At 50.4% G+C, this 16630-nt stretch overlaps 1 protein-coding gene across 23 annotated transcripts in view; it reads right to left on the bottom strand.

Moving 5' to 3' along the window:
- Nucleotides 1-2888: 2888 nt before the first annotated feature.
- The window catches only part of Mapt (microtubule associated protein tau), a 101276-nt gene continuing 87534 nt past the window's right edge, over nt 2889-16630 (bottom strand). For 15 of the 23 annotated variants that reach the window (XM_020161374.2, XM_074045824.1, XM_074045831.1 and 12 more), the window contains 4 exons: nt 13107-13199; nt 9679-9760; nt 7761-7873; nt 2889-4839 (listed from right to left, as the gene is read on the bottom strand). In XM_020161374.2, the coding sequence (XP_020016963.2) occupies nt 4624-4839; nt 7761-7873; nt 9679-9760; nt 13107-13199 (504 nt within the window). In that variant the 3' untranslated portion in view covers nt 2889-4623. The remainder of the gene's footprint in view (nt 4840-7760; nt 7874-9678; nt 9761-13106; nt 13200-16630) is intronic. The other 8 variants (XM_074045829.1, XM_074045832.1, XM_074045841.1 and 5 more) reach the window with 1 other exon arrangement.

Genomic DNA, 16630 nt, shown 5'->3' with positions numbered 1-16630 from the left:
CTTTTCACTATTGAACTTTTCTGGAATTGGGGTTAATAAGAATTATATAATTTGCATAGCACTTGGGTTCTTCCCAGCCACCTGAGAGATCAGTGTCTTCTGAAGAGGCTAACAGGCCCGATTTCCAACAGATGAACAATTAGGTGGAGCTGGGGAGGCTGCCATGATGGCAGTTTGAGAGCATTTCTCTTTGACCTGCTGTTGCAGTTAAGATCTCAACTGAGCTGTCAGGCTCAAATGGTAGAGCACCTGCCTAGCCTCTGTGAGGCCCTGAGTTCAAACCTCAGTAACTGCCTCTCCTCGCAAAAAAAACTGTGAAAATCTGAGTCAGGATTGTGACCTTGACATGACCACTGAGGAACAATACAGGTTACTGTTTGTTTTCCTATCCTGGATTAGCAGAAATATTCCTCAATCTATAATGATTGCACAGGAAAGAAGAAAGCAGAGATGTATGTAAACCTGAAAGGAATTCCAGCTGTTCATTCAGCCAATTAGCTTGGTTTTCTGCTTCAGCCCCTGATCTCTAGGCTAATCTTATGAACAAAAGAATCTCATACACCCACCCCAACCATCTCAGGTTTTAATACATTGGCACGGGCCTTAAAAGCTCCTTGAGTGCAATATTGTGAGTTCATCCACGAGAGTATTGGTTACCCTTGATTTGTACCAGGCTGGTTTGCCAACACCAGAATCAACTGAAAATGAGTTAAGTCTGAACTTTAATCCTCAAGACTCCAGAAAGAGGTATTAATCCTGATGTCAACTTTAACAAGTGTCATTTCCTGTTCTGAGTCTCTAAGGGGAGAAAAGACTTGGAAATCAGACATCTTAAACTCTTCTTTGGAACCCATGAACAGAGACCTTATTTAATCAGAGTAATAGCTTTATTTCCAAATTCACTTTTACAGCAACAGTGTAAATCATTTGTTAAAACACACAATACACTATATGGACATTCACAGACAGGAAGCTAAGCTATGATGATTTCATGTCCCTCCCCCCACCCTCAAAATTACCACAGAAATCATGGGACTTGCAAGTGCTGGAAATCATCCTGCCCAGCACAGCAAATGCACCAGCTAAGTCCATTAGAAGAAAAGACTTGTCAGTCCCCAGGGTAACCCTTTCCAAAAACCAGAGAGAAGCTAGAAGGCTCATGAAGCCACAGACCTGTAGCTGATGACCACATCTGATCTCATCCCCATCTCCTGGTTTACTTGGATAAAAAAAGAGATCTAGAAACGCAGATGGTGTGGGGGCCAATGAAAGAGAGGTGATACTGAGGTGCAAATGGTTTAAGAGGGAAGGGCGCTCAGGTTCTGGGGAGGCATGATTGTGGGCTGGGGACTCCACAAGACAGCGGGCCAGAGCAACAAGGTCTCAGGTTCCTACACATGCCGCGTGGCTGGGAAGGCAGGGGCAAGCTGCTGCTTCTACAACAGGAAAGCCTGGGGATCCGATCTTGTCTGATCTCAGAAGCTAAGCAGGGTCGGGCCCGGTTAGTACCTGGATGGGAGGAAAGTCTGGAGCAGCAGTGAAGCCCCAGGGCCTGGAGCCCCCCTGGCACCTCCTCCCTCTAGCAAGGTGGCTGAAATCATGAAAAGGGTTATAACGCAGCTTAACTGCTACACTCCAAGACTTACCCCCCCCCTTTGCCCATGTGAACTATCTTACATGTCTTCCTTCCCCCCTCCCCCCATAGCACAAGCAATCGAAAACAGGATACAGTCTCACCATTGAAGTCAATTTAAATGGAACTATTGATAAAGTGAATGGAGAGCTTGAAGGAACCAGGCATATAGTATATACCCTATCTAGCCCACCCAGGGACTGGGTGTGGGGGACAAACTCTGGAGTGGAGGATGTGGAGGAAGGGGAGGAATGCCCAACGCTGGAGGGATTGTCCATTAAAGTCACATCCCAGCATCCCTTTGCAATCTACTTAACAGCATTAAGCCAAGATCTTTGGGTTGACTCCAGTAGCCCACCCCACAAAGGGAAATGACAGGGTCCTCCATAGAGCCACCCATGGTGCTAAAGAGCAGGGCACAGGAATTAGAAGGGGGAAGAAAGTGCAAGAAGAAACAACCAAAATACTTTAAATCACACTTCCTTTTTATATCTGTTTCCCTCAGAACCCTTCATTTCTGAGGACAGCTGAGACTCAGGGCAGTGAGGAACATTGCCATGGAAAGTTTCTGGGCCCATAGAATTCCTCGCAAGAAAAACTAGCCCCATACACACACACCAGGGGTTGTCTTTAACTGTACCCAAAAGGAAGTGAAGTGGCAGAAATGGGCCTGAGGCTGTCTGAGCTGCAAGAGCTGGTGAGGCTTCGGAACCAAGGAGGTCTCCCTGGAGACTGCCCATGTTGTACAATCCATCCCAGTCCTCTGGTGAGGCGGTCCAGGCTGTCCTGTCCCCACCTCTCACAACTGAGAGCTTGCAGAGGGCCCCAGACCAAGAGATAGCTGCCTGGAGGCTCCTGGAGCTCTGGGCGTTTACTGTTCTTTCTCCTTGCCTAGCATTGGTGTCCTTTTTCTTGTGATTCAGGAGTTTGTAAAACCCTCTTTCAGGGCTGCTGTGGGACTTGAAGCTGTGACCAGAGAGGGCCATCTTCATGCTGCAAACCAGATCAGCCACAAGACCACCCTAATAAAGGGAGCCCCTGGGGGTAGCTGGAGACCCAGGTGGCCTGTGCTCAGGCTTCTTCCCAGCTGAGAGTCCTCTGATGTCACAATCTGATGTCTGTTGGGTCCCAGATGCATAGGAAACCCTTCAAAACTTGGGAGGTGCCAGCAAGGTAGAGCTACACCGGCCTCCTGGAGCCAAGTCCCAGTAGAGATGAGAAACATCCAGGATGCCCCTGAAGGTGGACTAGAAACCTCTTCACAAACATTCCAAGATACATGCGTCTTTTTTTTTTTTCTTTTCACCGTTTCACTACCATAGTCACTCTGAATCCAAATGTAAACAGACAAATCCAACTACAATACTACAGGGTACAAACGGGAAGGAAAGGGCCACATCTATGTAGAGGTTCAGCTGCTCCACAGGACAGGCAGCACTGCTTCCGCTGAGACTGGGGGAAGGACCACTTCCTAAGGGCATGTTCCCCGTGCAGGAGGTGGAGGACCAATTCTATGCACGTGGACTTGAACAGTGGCTGGGCTATGGGAGGCTGGCAGTCAAGCTGGGGTGGATGTGAGGGATGGAAGGAGCAGTACCCTGTCCTGGAAATCTTGCCTACCTGTCCTGGTGCCAGCACTGGCAACCCTGGCTCCCATCTGTGATGGCAAGTAGGAGAGAGAACCTGATGTCATCAGAGGCACATGGAGTGGGTTAGAGACTGGACCCCACCCCTTGTGCCTGGCTGTTTGCTCCTCTCAACTTCACCACTTAGTATAGAGTGAGGTGATGACGGGCTGCAGGGGGAGGCTGGGCACGTAGGACAGTGAGACATGGACGACGAGTTACGGCAGTGAGCGAGCTCTCAGCAGACACGTGCATGGTGGGACAGGCAGAGGGAGCTAAAGTGGCCATGGGCGGGATGGGAGGCTTGGGACCTGCCTCCCAGATACCCTCCATCTCACACACTCTGGAGGTGCCAGAGGCCCAGGCTTGGGAACAGAAAGTGTCCCCCCAAGAGGCACAAGTCCTTACAAAGAGAACTGGTTAGCCCTAAAGTCCCAGGTCTGTGAGGTGGCCAAAATCGTGGCTGCAGTTTCAACCTTCAGAACTCAGTAAAATGGGTTTTCCAGGGGGTGGAGAGAAGGCCCTCACCCAGGACCCCCACCATGCAGGGAAGGAGAGGAAGGTCAGCCCTTTGGGGTGTTAAGGTCAGTCTTCTTTTCAGATCACAGGCTGCCACCTTCTCCTGCCGACTGCCCTTTCTCCCACAGTCCGGTCTCCAGAGGAGGCACACCCACTTGCAGCCCACCCTGGGTCACCAAGGACTAACTGGTGGCCAGTCTGGAATTGCTGCAGGCTGCTGAGGCTACATGCTCTCTCTTCCTGCTGCTCTTCCTGTGATGCTCAGCAGGGGCCAGTGTTCCCTCTCCCATCTCTTCCTCTCCTCCTTGCCCACCCTATCTAGGCCTCCCCAATCCCACCCCTCACACTCACACAAGGCTGACGTCTGCCTGTGGCTCCACAAACATGCCAAGTGTCAAATCCTGTGTTGCTGCCGCTGTCCCATGACACCCCCAGGACGGGGTCGTGGCAGTGGGTGCCCCAGTCCCTTGAAATTCCCCAGAAGCAGCTTTCAGGGCCTCTCTTTTGCCCTCTAATACTCAGAGGGGAAGAAAAAAAGAAGAAAAAAAAGGAATCAAAAGGAATTGCCCAAAGAAATGTTGGGCATGACCATGGTTTTTACATCTTTAAAAATATTTTACTATTAGCCCACTGATCAATTTGGAAAGATGGAATTTGCTCTTATTCCCATCAATGATTTTGAAGTCCCGAGCCAAAGCCGAGAGACAAAAGCAGGTTAGGTGGCGACCCATTAGCCCGTCTGTGGGGAGCAGCGGGGAGGGCACAGGATGAAGGACCAGATCATTTTTTTCCACACGCTCACTCTCTCTTCTCTCCACGATTATTGACCACGATTATTGGGCCTGATCACAAACCCTGCTTGGCCAGGGAGGCGGACACTTCGTCAGCTAGGGTGGCCAGCTGTGGTGAGTCCACCATGTTGATGCTCCCGGTGGAGGACACATTGCTGAGGTGCCGTGGAGATGTGTCCCCAGACACCACGGGCGACTTGTACACGATTTCTGCCCCGTGGTCTGTCTTGGCTTTGGCGTTCTCACGAAAGGTCAGCTTATGGGTTTCAATCTGCAAGAAAAGGGGGGCGGGTGAGGGTGAGAGGAAGTGCCAAGGAAAGAGGGACAAGCTCTGTCAACTGTCCCCACCGCCAGGGCTGGCCTTTGGTGGGAGGGGCATGTTTTTATTGTTTTCCAGATGGGAACACTTGCACACAGTCCTTCCCTTGCCTGCCTGCCCAGAGATAACGACCCTGTTTCTCGTACCCTCGAAAGCTATCCGCGCAGATACAAACGTGTGTATGCACAAGTGCACACACACGTTACACGTAACTATGCACACGTGCTTTGCACTTTGGTTTTGGAACTTTATGCTTTCTGTTAGCAGTGCACAGAGAGCGTCCCCCGCTGTGATGGCTACTTAGTATAATCCATCACAGCAATGGATCAAAACTTACCTACTCCTGCGTATGTAAGGGGTTCCAGGCTTCTGCTTTTACAAACAATGCTGTGTGTGAACAACCTTGAGTAGCCTCGGAATGAAATGTCATTTCACACATGTGTACGCGTACACTAGAAATGGAGGTTAGGTCAAAGGCACACACCTTTGTTTGATTTGAATCTAGGGCCTTGGATTTGCTAAGCCTGAGCTGTACCACTGAGCTGCACCCCAGCCCCGCACATTGTTTTGCTACATTACCACCAACTTGTAACTGAAAGTGTTAAAGGAAAAGCTGCAGAAGATTAAGGGCTGCCAGTGTAGCTCAAGTGGTAGAGTGCCTGTCTAGCAAGCAGAAGGCCCTGGGTTCAAAACCCAGTACCACCAAAAAAAAAAAAATATCCACAGCTGTCTCCATAGCCACCAATGCCTGCACTCCTCTTTGCTTGTCAGTGATGCAGGTATGCTAGAAAGTGATGCAGTGAAGCGCCTCTTAAAGGAATGATGACATAGCCCAAAGTCCCAAAGGATGTGAAAAGTGTGAGGACTGTATAACATTCTCTACTGATTAGGACAAGGGAGTGGACACGAGTGGACATGATGTCTTTTGGATTCTAGGCTCTTAGAGCATCTGGTGAAGCCAGAAGAATGTGTACAGGTCTGCCTGCACACACACGCACGCACACACACACCTTGCAGTGCAATTTTCAGCACAATTTCAAGAGTCCATGGACCCCAGGTGAAGAGCTCTTTCGCAGGAGCTTGAATGTGGGCATAGAGAAAAACAAGACTCCATTTTAGGCCACTTGCATATGTTGTTTTTAGGGTCATTGTTTTAAAAAGAACCTTTCATACTGCTGCACTTGAAAGGCTATTTGAGAAAATTTTGATAAGAACATTTGTGTTCATGGCAAAAGCTTTGTTTCTTAAAAATAAAGTGAGATCCCTGGGAATGTCAAAAAGTCCCCCAAGTGGGAAGGAACTCAGAGAGCTGGTCATGTGCTCCATTACATGTTAGCAGTTTTGCTCATCACCCCACGGAGATGGGGAACTGAATTCTAGGGGGGGGGCTCCTGGAACCAGAACATCTTCTGAGTGGGGCAGGGCCATTCCTACCCTTACTGGACCACCACAAAGGTGAGTTAGAAGCAGAGGAGCCCTAGAAGCCTGGTCCTCACTGCGGCTCTAACTCAGGTTCTCGGATGACTACAACGTACCAGGCACCTTGCAACTGCTGCTTATTTGGGTCTCACACTCCCAGGACGTAGGAATTTCCATCATGCATTCTGAGGGATAAACAAGCTGAGGGTCTTCAGACCTTGCCTGAATCACACCTCAGAGCACCACACCCAGTGCTTCTCCTGGGCACAGAGCCTTCCCTGACCCAGACCTCCAAGACCTAGGCCTGCCCCAGACCCCTGAGTCAGAATGGAGTGGGGCCAAGCCTGGGGATCCTTAAAGTGCCCCAGGGCTGGGAGGTCCGACCTTGAACCTGGATGGTTCAAGGGATAAAAGGAAATGGTGGAGCCCCAGCCTTTGGCAGAGAACCTTCCTAGCCTCTCCAGAAAACTGAGCCCTGCCTGGTGCCCCTCAGACATGCAGCCTCCTGTCCCAGACACTGAGAACTCCTGTGCTGGGGCTGAAGAGGCTTGTGGAAACTTCTGTCCTATGTGAGGTCTACCTTGGTGTCCTGGAGACCAGAAGAAGTGTCCTGGGGGCTGGAGGTTCTCTGAGGGCCCGGACCTCTCTGCTCCCCTCACCCCTGGGGGCCTGTGTGGGGTGACCTTTCGGCAAGTGCTTCTCCAACAAACAACTGTGGGTCATTTATACAGATAACCAGACTGGGTGCACCTGTATGCTGAGGCCAGCGGCAGAGGCACAGGGGCTGCAGAAGACAGGAAGGTGTGGGGACTGGCAATAGTAGGGGACTCCTGGCTGCCACCCAGCATCGTGTAGTGGAAAAATAGTTGCTGCCTGGTCCAGCCATCTGGACCACATTGGATGTGCCCTTTCTTATGTGTCTGATTCAACACCTTGCTGGGACATCCCTCCTCCCTCTGCCACTCCCCAGTCAAATGCAGGGAGGCCAGAGTAGAAGGGGAGCCACCTCCAGAACTGCCAGGCAGGCAGGCAGGTGCATGTGGGCAGCCCCAGAGGGTGCCGAGACTGTATTTATGCAAAAGAGAAAAAAAATGCAGCCACAGTATCACACCCTGTGCTGGACCAATAGGAACTTGCACAGAGCACACACACTTCATACCCCCTCACTGCCAGGTCACACAGATATCCACAGTCTGGAGGCTAGAAACTTCTGGAAACTCCCAGGACCAGCAGCCTCTGTGCTGACACCTTCATGATGGACAGGCAGAGATTTCAGCATCTTTGCTTTGGTCTGTCTGAAGATTAGGCTGTGTTCCCTCCCAACACTTGTTCTTAGTGTTCCAGTCTAACTGGGATGTCGCTGGGAATCCTCCCTTAGAAAACCGGACCAGCCTTGTGCATGCCATTAACACCCATGTCTGACCTTGGCTTCCTCCCTGCCCCGCCCCCTTTACCTTCTTATTTCCTCCACCAGGGACATGGGTGATATTATCCAGGGACCCAATCTTCGACTGCACTCTGTCCTTGAAGTCCAGCTTCTCAGATTTTACTTCCACCTGACCACCTCCTGGAACACAACACACACAAGAGCTTCTTGTCCTGTCCTGCTGTGACTCAGTAGACATGGTACACACTACATGAGGCCTGAAGCCTGCACAACAGAGGCTGCAGGGGGCACTGCAAAATTAAGATCAAGTGTCTTGGCTCTGGAGGGGAGCACTTGATGACATGTCCCCTGCATGGAGACTCCAGCAGAGGCTCAACAAGTGATTCCAAGTAGAGACCAACCTTCCATTGCTGATGAGACTACTTCGAATGTGGTTTGAACACTTCAGGAAGTCCTTGTGAAGGGCTTGCAAATGATTTACCTCATCTCTCTAATCAAGGTGTGCATCAAATATTTACTCTGAAAACTCTTCCTCCTTAGATAATGCAAAGGTAAATGCCAGCTCAGTCCAGAGAAATTATGCTAAATTCTCAATTAGCTGGCTTCCAACCACCAAAGTCTCTCTATATCAACATACTGGAAGCCACAACCCCTCAAGACCTTGGAATCAAATTGAATGTGCAAATGCAGTAAGGAACAATACTGACTCCCTCCTTGATCCTTGACCCCACACCCAGGTGTCACATGAGGGACCTGTGCTGCATTCTTGGGAAGGATAAGGAGAACTGCTCACAGCACAGCAGGGTGGCTGCACCAGGTGTGGGGCAGTTGTCACTGGGAGGGACTTAACTCCCATGAAGTATCTAAAGGAGCCAGAAAATAATGAGTCATGTTCTGGTCTAAGATTTTTTTTCCTTTTTTCTTTTTGAGTTGGGGTCTCTATGTATCCCAGACTGGTCTGAAACTTGCTATGTAGTCCAGGCTAGCCTTGAACTTGAAATCTTGCTGCCTCCACCTCCCAAGTGCCTGATTACATGTGTTGCCACCACACTCAGACTCTGATGGCCTCCTTTTTCCACAGTAATGGCTCCAGTAAAGACTTCTGCCCTGAACAGGTCTTGACTGAGGCAGAATTTTCTCCTCTGGACTCTATGATAGGCACTGGCCATAGCAGCCACAGAAGTTGGGTTTTGACGGGTGCTGGTAGCTCACACCTGTAATCCTAGCTACTCAGGAGGCAAAGATAAGGAGGATCAAGGTTCGAAGCCAGCCCAGGCAAATAGTGCAAGAGACCCTATCTCAAAAAAAACCCATCACAAAAACAGGGCTGGCAGAGTGGCTCAAGATGAAGGCCCTGAGTTCAAGCCCCAGTACTGCAAAAAATAAATAAATAGAAATTTTAAAAAAGAATTTGGGGTTTGAACTCAGGGCCTCATGCTTGCTAGGTAGATACTTGAAATTAGTCCAGGTCCTGCACTGCACTGGTCAGTTTTAAGGCTGAACGGCCACATGTGGTCAGTGGCTGTGTGGGAAGGTGGGGTCCTAACAGTGACAGCACTGACTCTGTCCAGTGCAGGGGGAAGGGAGAGTAGCAAGGGCAGCTCCAGCAGACTCCTCTTCTGTTTAAACAAAGTCACAGTCAGGACACAACAATGACCAAGGGGTCTCAGGTTGTAGCTGGTAAAGTGTCCGCCATGTTGGCTGGGGACCAAGCTGGGACATCCACATATCTGGCTTTCAGGGGCCAGAGCAGATGCATGGTCAGTCAGTCTCAAAGGCCTGTGTACAGCCTGCTGGAGAGCCATGGGTTAGGGGCTGGACCAGCATCTCCCCTCCCTCCATACTGTGACTGGGTGACATGATGACGGGCTCAGCAGCGAGCTGGGGCTACTTGTGTCCCTTCTGAGGAAGCTCTCCCAGCCACTTTACCAGCCCCACCTGCCAGAACTCTTCCTGTCCCAAGCCTGGACTTCCCCAAGGGATACCTGGTTTATGATGGATGTTGCCTAAAGAGCCACACTTGGAGGTCACCTTGCTCAGGTCCACTGGTTTGTAGACTATTTGCACCTGGTGGGTTGCGGGGATAGAGAAAGGGGGGGGTGGGGGAGAGAGAGAGAGAGAGAGAGAGAGAGAGAGAGAGAGAATAAGTGGATTATTTTATTATGGGTATAACACAGTGAAAAGCAGCTGTTAGCACAGGCTGTTTAGTTGATGGTTCCTGTCAGCCACAGGGAACACAGCCCAGTCAGGATGGAAAAATGTGTTGCTGAAATCTGGCCAGCCTTGCCCCAAGGGAGCTGGGTCTTCACAAAATTAGAGCATCTTTTATCCCTGCAGCACAAAACACACTGAGGGAAGAGCAGGGACACTGGAAAAGCAAACACTTCAATGTAAAAATGTTGGTCCCTTTGTTGACACAAGACTGACTGGTGACATTCAGCGCAGACACAGGGAAGAAGTGATCAGTGTGACTGGCTACACAGGCAGCCTTTAAACAATGTCCTGAGAAAGTGCCCTAGGATGGCACTGGGGAGAGGCTGGGTGAGGAAGAGTGGGCTCCATCCTGGAAGCTTCCAGAGCCCCAGACTCTGCGAGAAGAGAGACAGTCAGTGAGCAAGACCCAGAACAGCTCTGCAACTCTAGGTAAGAGCCACCTGGTGCCTGGACACAGTCTCCTGGATGCTTCAGCCTCTACTGAAAGGAGCAAAGCAACACCAACAGGCAGGGCAGGGGCACAGTGGAAACCACACGTGGAGCTCCACAAGCAGGAGCGGATGAGGATATCCCCTGACCCTCCTGGGCCTGTGGGCTTTAGGGCTCAGGGCCAGCCCAAGGGCCCTGTGGGAGGCCTGGCCACATTGCCCACCCTCCTAAGGGAAACCTCAGCTCCCCTTAAGGGAACCCCCTTATGGAGACCCTGTGGAGGCAGGTCTCTACAATGCAGAGGCTGCAAGGGACACCTAAATGATCAGTTACTGACTGACACCTCCTGTAGTGTCGGGGGCCTCCCACAGCAACCTCATGGTCACCTAAGTGTTCAGGAGGTTCATCTCCTGCCCATGTCTGGAGAGTGTGAGATTCAGCTCGTCAAGGCCAACAGGAAGAAAGGCAGATTTCTACTCAGTTCCCCACGGATCAGTTCCACAATATTTCAGCACACAGCCATGGTGGTGTTTGCTATGTGTGGATGGAAATTTGACTGAAGCAGATGGAGGGACATGGCCCGTGTGTGTCAGTGCGCTGAGGATACAGGGGTGGCAGCCTGTACCTATGGAAAGTGGGTGATGAGGGGACGATTACAAAGACTGCCTGCAAACAGGTCTGGAAGATGGGGAGATCTGGGGTGGGTGCTGATGGAGGGGGACAGGTGACAGGAACTCCTGCCTGGAGGGAGGTGGCAGTAATGCCCCTGTGACCAGGACCTCCCTCTCTTCCCACTGGCGTGGATGGAGTCACTTGTAGAGAGAACTAGGGCTCAGCAGAGGCAGATGCTGGAACATCAAATGGCCAGAGGAGAAAGGAATGGATGGTGGGGGTGGTTCCTGGGCAGGTCAGGGAGACTGAGGAGAGAAGATAGCAGCCCTGGAGAGTTGGTCAGAAGGCAGGGGCATCCTGAGATGGGGAAGGACCAGGGACTGCATGCTAGGAAGCCCCTCCACGCTGGGGAGGGCAGGGAGCAAGCTAGAGGTAGAGCCCAGGCTGGGGACCCAGCCAGAGGCTGACAGTACAGGAGCTCAGAACCACCACCAACCTTTGTCAGGACAGTTTTCTCTGCAGGCCCCTGTAGTCAACAGTGGCTACTGGCCAAGGATACCACTCAAGGTCATCCAAGGCTACCTTGGGGCTCCATGCAAGGTCATAGGCTAGCCCATAGGCTGGCACAGTGCAGCACACACTGGAGGAGCCCCTAGTGTCCTGGGCACTGTGGCTTCTTCAATGGCCATGCTGCCCGTGCTGTCTTCCAGACCTACCCACAGGAATATCTGCTCTTTGTAGCCCATGGAAACCAGACTCACAGCCTGTCAGCAGACCAGACTTGAGGCAGGCCACAAAGCACCTGGCCTTCATCCTCGGGGGAGTAAGCACCAGTGGGGAAACAGAGGCACCAGTGGGGAAACAGAGGCACCAGTGGGGAAGCAGGGGCACCAGTGGAGAAGCAGAGGCACGAGTGGGGAAGCAGGGGCACCAGTGGGGAAGTAGAGGCCCCGAAGCCAACGAAGCACCTTGAACAGCAGCCACAGAGGTGCCCAGGGACAAGGGCGGAGAGGTGGGGTGGAGTTATCAGAGACTGCCTCTCTTCTCTTGGCAGAAGACAAGGGGAGTCAGGGTTAGACAGGAGCGCAGGGAGTGAGGAACAGAGGACACTCAGCAGACACTGTGAGGGAGCATTAGTGACACCCATGCAGTAGCCCCTGCCAGAGACCTCTCAGGCAGAAACAGGGGGAGGGCTCAGGGCGGTTGGCACATTGCAAGAATAAACACTCTGGGCACAGAGGGTACATGTCCTGGAGAGAGGACCCACCCTAGAGTAGGGGAGCTCCATCAGTCTCGCTGCCCAGCCATCAGTGACCTCAAGCTGAGCAAGTGGGCTGGGGTAGGAGGTTGCTGGGAGGAGCACGTGCTGCCCGGTGGGCAGGGCCAACCAAGACCACAGTACCCCTAAGCCCATCAAGGGAGCAGGTGGGAAGTGAGCATCCAAGTCCCACAGGGCCACACCCACTGAGAACACAGGAGTCCCCAAGGACCTTTGGAGGAAGTCACATTTAGAACTGCCAAAGGCAGCCCTTCTCCTGTAGGCAGGGTCACCCTGGGCACTTCTGTTTTGCTCTTTGCATTCCTGAGCCTCAGCCCGGATTGAGCTGATTTTAAGCCTCCACTGAGCAGTTTAGGAATTGGCTCCTCACCCAGAAGCCTCCTGCTCTGGAGGTGCTGCAGTAAGACCTCTTATCCACTTTTCAGAACCAATGGGCCACCTGCCCACAGGGGAGCCACCTAAAGTGAACCTGCCCAGGTAATGGGGGAAGAGATGAGAGAGCCCAGTCTCAGGTGCCATCACCTTCAGAAGCCCAACTTCAGATGGACTGTGGGGCTCCTGGGGCAGGCTCTGGGCTGTGAGTGGGGTCCATGACTGGCACGATGCTGTGAGGACCCCACTTCCCAGGGAAAGGCCAGAGAGGACCAATCGTCTTCCTTACTCTGCCTGCACAGGCCCAGGCTCCTCCTGGAACATGGGGAAAGGGGTCCCACAAAAGTGTGGGAAATTGGGGATCCTGGGTTATGATTTCCAGGGGAGCACAGGGAAGTCCTGAGCCTGAGATGATTTATTCTATGCAATGTCTTGCAAGTATACACACTCATGCCACTTCTGCAAGTGAAGACCGCAATACGGTGCATAGAGTGTGACGGTACTCACACTGCCGCCGCCCGGGACGTGTTTGATATTGTCCTTTGAGCCACACTTGGACTGGACGTTGCTAAGATCCAGCTTCTTATTAATTATCTGCACCTTTGATAGCCAGAAAAAAGGATGAGTGACAACCATGCCCACATCCATCCAGAAGCGCCAACACACTGCTTCTGACCTGACAGACCTGCAGGCTGTCTGGGAAGGGTGGGCCTTGGTCACCCTCCCAAGGGAGCTCAAGGGAGAAGCGACCTATCTTCAGGAGGAAGGGAAGAGAGGCTGTCCAAGAGAGCGTCCCAGAATGTGAGGTTGGTGGCACTGGGAGTGGCATGGAGGGAGGTCACATAGAGAGCGCCTCGGAGGCCTATGAGTCAGAGATAAGGGCTCACCAGGTTGAGATGGGGTGACAAATGTGTCCAGTTACATCAGAGCTTTTATGTGGCTGTGCTTAAGTCTGCCAAACATTGAAGTCACCTGTAGATTTTCTTTCCAGAAAACCCAAGGACCCACCCCGGGCCTAGGGTTAGAATCTTGAGTGTAGCTTGAGTGGCTGCCCGGTTCTGATGTGTGGCCAGGTGTGAGAAAACCCCAACATACTGGGTAGCAACAGACGGCTTTGTAGAGAAGGCAGTGTCTGCTCTTACTAGGGCTCTGTCTCCTAGAAGGTGGGGTAGACACCCCTCCTGCCACCATCCATTCTCTTCTACCTCCATCCCAGAAGGCACCTAAAGGAAGCAGAGCCCACGTTCCCCTGTCATCTGTTCTCAGTAGTTCTGTGAGCAGGCATGGCCCGGATGGGTCCTCCTTGGCTGCATTTCTGGAAGCCATTCTTTTTCCTGGCACCAGGGAGAAGGAGTAGGGATATCACTGTTTCGGTGAGGAAAGATTTTTACTCACTTTGCCTAAAAGCTGTGAAATAGGCAACCAGAGTGAGAAACAGGAGCTGCAAACCTGTCTGTTCTGTCTGCAGGACCAGGGATAACATCTTCCTCCCCACAGAGCTCTCCCCTCAGGAACTCCAAGGGTAGAAACAGTGGGCCTGGCTTTTATTAATCACAGATGGAAATAATTGCCAACTGGAGATCCCAATTAAGAACCAGCAGGGCCAATTTGGTTTTTGCAATTTTGAAAATGACACCGAGACCTTGGCCAGTGCCTTTGTGAGTGGTGGATAAGGACCTATTAGGGATGGCCTGGTCAGGGGTCACTCTGCTCAGCTCCCGGCTCATCCTTTTTGTTTTTTAATTTTACTGGTCTATATCTTAAAACTTGGGCGTCACATAGCTAACCCACCTCTTCAATATCTTTTACACTCCCTTAAAAAAAAAAAATCTAGTGTGAGGCCCTGAGTTCAAACCCCAGTACCACCAAATTAAGGATTTTTTTTATTATTATAAAAATCTAAGGTTTTGAAAACAGAGGTTTGCAAAGGAAAAACAAAACCATTTTTTCCTTTCATTTTTTGAAGCAGGGTCTCTCTATATAGCCCAGGCTGGCCCTAAATTTGAGACCCTCCTGTTTTAGCCTCTCTAGTGCTGGGGTTATGGCCATGGGCTACCAGTTTTGTTTGTTTTGTTTTTTTAACCAAATTAACTACTACTGCATTTTGCTCTACTCCCTTGAAGTCTCACTTATTTATACACAACTAGTACCACATATTTCCAAATGGTGGAATTACTGCATACTTATTTTGTTTTGTTTTGGTGGGACTGGAGTTTGAACTCAGGGCTTCATGCTTACAAAGTAGGCACTCTACTGCTTCAGCCACATCTCCAGTCCATTTTGCATTGGTCATTTTCAAGATGGAGGTCTTTTGAACTACTTGCCCAGGCTGGCCTCGAACCAGGGTCCTACTGATCTTAGCCTCCCAAGTAGCTAGAATAGGTTGGAGGTGTGGCTGAAGTGGTAGAGCACCTGACTATGACCCAGCCAGGGTTACAAGAGTGAGATCCTTTTTTGAGAAAGGGTCTTGCTATGTTGCCTACCCTGGCGCTGGACTCCTGGGCTCAAGCGATCCTACCACCTGAGCCTCCCGGGGGGCTGGGGCTGCAGGTGCACGCCACTGTAACTGCATAAGCGTTAGTGTTGTTATTATTACTACTTATTGTTCTGAGTTAGGGCCTCACTGTTCACCCCGGGCTGGACCGGAACACTATGTGCAGCTCAGCAGCCCTCCCATCCCCCACAGCATTATTTTAACCCCATGTCCTATTTCATTTTGTGAATTCTGCTTCTGTGCCATCAAATGCTTGCATCAATTCCATGTGAAGTAACACAGCTTCCCATGCACATCTTTCTGCAATGATTTTTTCCACATTATGGATTATTTTCATAGCATACAGTCCTAGAAATAGGATTTCTGGGTCGAGGTTATAAATATTCTAAAAACTTGCAACACCTCTCCAAATGGCTTTCTAAAAGGCTTGGGTTGATTCTCCCTGTGAGTATGTTAAGAAAGCCAGCTTACCATATTGCTGTCAAAATTGATTTTTGTTTTTTTGTGGGACTGGAATTGTTTGAACTCAGGGCTTCATGATTACATTTTTATTTACTCCAATTCTTCCTCTACAACTTCTTCTCCGGGCTTTAAACATAAATTCAGAGTTGGATGAATATCTAAGAACATGTCGCCTTTTAACCCTCCTTGTCTGCAGATGTGAGGCCCAGGGAGGCTCAGTGACTTTGGCAGGTCAGTGGGAGAGGCCACAGGAAAACCAGACCTGGGCGCCTCTGCAGCCACAGCCATCAGTGGGACAACAAAGTTTCCCCTGGGCTGTCCTCCAGGGGTTGCCTCACAAGCCAAATAAAAACAACACTAACCCTTGGCCAACACGGAACTTCTCTCCCGCCAGCCAGGAGATACTAGGACAGAGCTCAGCCCAGGCTGCACAGTGTCTCTGAGTTAATTCGTGTCACCCTCAGATTTTAAAGCGTCCCACATGAACTCCTCCTTTGGGAATAATTTTTCATTCATAACTTCTTGTTGGCTAAATCTGCCTGCTTTCAAAAAGGCACAGGAGCACTTTAGAATCAGAAGGCATACAGTCGGTAATAAAACAAGACATTGTAAAAGATAATGTTCATTCATATAAGGAGAGGTCATGGAGACTGAAAATTATAAGACTGAATATTATTTTTAGCTCTGAGCTTCCAAAAAAAAAAAAAAAAAAGGAAACATGAACGGATTACATAAATCTTCTTATTGGCCAAGAAAACTTACCAGTTTTTTAAGGAAGATAACCTTATTTTCTGTACTAATCCATAAAAGAAGCTAATCAAATTAATGAAAGGACATTAGGCAATAATGCAAAGTTTGCAACATCATAAAAACATCTTTTCTTTTTTTTTCCCTTTGTTCCAACCCCACAGAAAGGCGACAAGCATTTGTGGGATCTGGCAATAGACGGAAGGATATTTACAAAGCAGGCCTGAATTACTATCAGTTGTCTCATTCAGTCAACACCCTTTACAGACTCAGATTTACAGAAAGGAGGGAAGAGAATAATGGCTGGCGTTATTAAATCGGGGTCCTG

The sequence above is a fragment of the Castor canadensis genome, chromosome 11, assembly GCF_047511655.1.
Source record: "Castor canadensis chromosome 11, mCasCan1.hap1v2, whole genome shotgun sequence".
Taxonomy (NCBI): domain Eukaryota; kingdom Metazoa; phylum Chordata; class Mammalia; order Rodentia; family Castoridae; genus Castor; species Castor canadensis.
Note: the sequence above shows the minus strand (reverse complement) of the source record. Positions and strands in the feature narration are given on the sequence as shown.